At 40.7% G+C, this 3,482-nt stretch overlaps 1 protein-coding gene across 1 annotated transcript in view; it reads right to left on the minus strand.

Moving 5' to 3' along the window:
• CEP89 (centrosomal protein 89) overlaps positions 1–3,482 on the minus strand; it is a 133,480-nt gene that overhangs the window by 61,030 nt on the left and 68,968 nt on the right. Inside the window, exon 13 of the mRNA XM_042782750.1 lies at positions 2,576–2,691. Within this exon, the coding sequence (XP_042638684.1) occupies positions 2,576–2,691 (116 nt within the window). The remainder of the gene's footprint in view (positions 1–2,575; positions 2,692–3,482) is intronic.

The following is a 3,482-nucleotide window of genomic DNA, read 5'->3' on the forward strand; positions in this document are numbered from 1 at the left end:
ATGATTCCAGTCTTCGAAATTGACCTTCCAAAGAATGAATTCTAAGTCAGACACAGATGAGCAAGCACATGGATGTCCCTAAAACTAAGAGTTACAAGATTTTCAAGGATCTCAAATACAGTCAAACTAAGAAACAAATTTCTCATATTTCTTCCTTTTCCTCATCAGGTTTTATGTCCTGTATTTAAGGCAAATCATAAATATTTTCATCCTATATAACATGGTAAGGAACTCTAGTGGTGTAGTGGTTAAGGCATTTAGCTGGTAATCAAAAGGCCAATGATTTGAACCCACCAGACACTCCACAAAAGAAAGATGAGTCAGTCTGCTTCTTTAAAGAAACAGAGCCTTGAAAACCCAATGCTAGTCACTATGAGTCAGAATTGACTTGATGGCAGTGAGTTTGGTTTTCTTGGTATAAGACATGATGCTGTTGTTGTTGTTATGTGCCATCAAGTCGGACCCTACTCAAGTTGGAACTGACTTACAGTGACCCCTCCTTGGGTTTCCGAGGCAGTTATCACTACGGAACTAGATTGCCCAACCTTCCTTCCAAGGATTGGCTGGTGGGTTTGAACTGCCAGCCTCCTGGTTAGCAGTCAAGTACCTTAGGCATTATGCTACCAGAGCTCCCATATGGCATGATAGCATGTAATAATATTTCATAGGCATATGTTGAAACAAGTACCTACAAGTACTACAGTATAAGACTTTGACTCTTTCTACTCTATGAGAATATTCAGTTGATCAAAATGAATATCTGTTTCTGGAAAGTGAGAAATTAATATAGGCAACTGATATAGACTAAAAGTTCACCCTGCCTAAGTGACTAGAAGAATGATCATAGCTGTTCAGTTCTGGTATGTCTGAGAACATACAGCTCCTTGATATGAAATTAATTTCCCTGTCATCTCCAATCCTCAAAATAAAGACAGGGGGCTCAACAACTCTACATTCCTCCCTCAACAATGCCAGGGTAAAGGCAAATGCTTCTGTGCCACACAACAGTTATTGAGAATTGCCTGTCGGACTCTCTGAGAGATGCTCTCATTTTTAAACTGACCGATTTATCAGAAACAAGTGAAATGTTAGCGCAGTAGCTTCAGTGATAGCAAAGGTTGGTAATTACTTCTTCCTCCTGATGTAGTGGAAAGCTACATCATTAAATAACCAGGTGCAGATGGGAAAAGAGAAAAGAGGAGTTATTAACTCACACAAGACAGCTTGTCTTTCAGCCTCCTACCTGACATTGCTCTTCACTGGAAAAAAACATTGTTCTACATCCTACCTTGCTGAGTAGCTCTGGGGTCTTAAAAGCTTGCAAGCAGCCATCTAAGATCTAACAACTGGCCTCTCCTTATCCAGAGCAAAGAATTAAGAGAATCAAAGATGTATGGAAACAATTAATCCAAGGGACTAGCGGGCCATGTGAACCTCAGCCTACATAACCCTGAGACCAGAAGAACTAGATGGTGACTGGCTACCAATGTCAACCACTCAGAAAGGGATCAAAACAGGAGATCTTGGATAGAGTAGGAGAAAAATGTGGAGCAAAACTCAATAATAAAAAAAGACCAGGCTTACTGGTCTGATAGAGACTGCTGAAACCTCAAGACTATGGCCCTTAGTAACCTTTTGGGCCTAGAATTGAACTCACTCCCGTGGCTTCCAGCCAAACAATAGACAGGCCTACAAAATGAACAATTACACCAGGTAGGGAAATTCCTTAGAACAATCAACCACAGGAGATTAAAAGGGCAGCATTTGCAAAGGGATAAGCTCAGAGAGCTGGAATGCAAAAGGAAAGAAGGAACAAGGAAAAGGTAAACCGTAGGGAGGAAGTGGGAAGAGACTTGTTACATTATGGGGATTGTAATCAATGTCAGGAGAGAAAATGTGTATAAACTGTTGAATGGAAAATGAATTTGCTCTGTAAACTTTCACCCAAATCACAATTAAAAAAAAAGAAAGAATAAAAAAATGCCACTCTTTTGTGCTAAAAAATTTTTGTTTTAATCAGAGCTGAGAAATGACTCAAAATGTGCCCCACTTCATAGTTCTGTCATATGCTGGGAGGCTCCTACGGGCGGACGGGCACACACAGTGGAGACATGTATAGAAGACATGATATACTACCCACAACACGTACAGCTGAAAGAAGGGAACGAGCACAGAGAAACTGTTTAGAGAGCCAATGTTTCCTATGTATTCACTCATTCAACAAATGTTATATTGTCTCTAATATTTACTCTACATGGTTTTTCCATTTCTAAGGCACTATTTTCCCCTAAAACCAGTTCTGCTGAGTCTAAAGCTGTTGATTTGATTTACAAAAAAGTATATGGAATAATTAGAGACACTGTGAGCCTAAGAGAAAGCAATCAATGCATTACAGGTAATGTCTGGACATGTTTTAACATATACCAGCTGCATTTCAGTAAAGAATATATTTTTAAAAACTATGATTTCCCCCATTTTCAAGAGGAGCAGGGGCACAGCAGGAGAGAGCTGCAAGTGTAAAATGACACAATCGTGAAACCACTGCACTGCAGTTACTGGTGGGAAGAGCTCTCACCTTCCTGGAGATGCTTCTGCTGGGTGTCCTTGGCTTTCCTTTGCTGAATCTCCAAATGCTCTATCAACAACTTGTTTTCCTCTAAAACCAGTTCTGCTTGAGTTTGAAGCTGATGCCTACAATTAATTTATGAAATTAAACACTGCAATTCTGATTGATTACAGAAACATTCAGGAATCTAAATGAAAGCAGTTAATGCACTGTAGGTAATGAATATCTGGATATGTTTAGTGTTATGTACACAGCAAATTCTGCTACTTCACATTAAATTGAAGGAATAGATAGTCATTGTAATAGTTGGAGCTGCATGTCAACTTGACTGGACTACAATTCTGTGAGAACAACAGAAGGCTCTGCAACAGGTTCAGGCTGCCATGCAGGCTGCTCTGCCACTTGGGCCATATGATCCAGCCGATCCAATGGTGCTTCAAGTGTCTGTAGTAGATAGAGATGCTGTTTGGAGTCTTTGGCAGGTCCCTATTGGTGAATCACAATGCAGACCTTTGGGGTTTGGGAGCAAAGCCCTGCCATCCTCTGCAGATAACTACTCTCTTTTTGAGAAACAGCTTTTGGCTTGTTACTGGGCTTTAGTAGAGACTGAATGCCTCCCAGTGGGCAGAACTTCCAGCCATGCATATGGCTGTTCACTTTGCATGCAATAAGAAATGGCCAGATGTGTGATTATATATGGATTCATGGGCTATGGCTACAGCTTAGCTAGATGGTCTGGGACTTGGAAGGAGCATGATTGGAAGATTGTTGATAACGATGTATGGGAAAGAGGTATGTGGATAGATCTCTCTGAATGGGCCAAAGGAGTAAGGTATTTGTGTCTCATGTGAATGCCCACCAAAAGGTGACCTCAGCAGAGGACTTTAACAATCAGGTGGATAGGATGACATGTTCA

Source organism: Orycteropus afer, unplaced genomic scaffold, assembly GCF_000298275.1.
Source record: "Orycteropus afer afer isolate SDZICR_OR568_19922 unplaced genomic scaffold, OryAfe1.0 scaffold00459, whole genome shotgun sequence".
Taxonomy (NCBI): Eukaryota; Metazoa; Chordata; class Mammalia; order Tubulidentata; family Orycteropodidae; genus Orycteropus; species Orycteropus afer.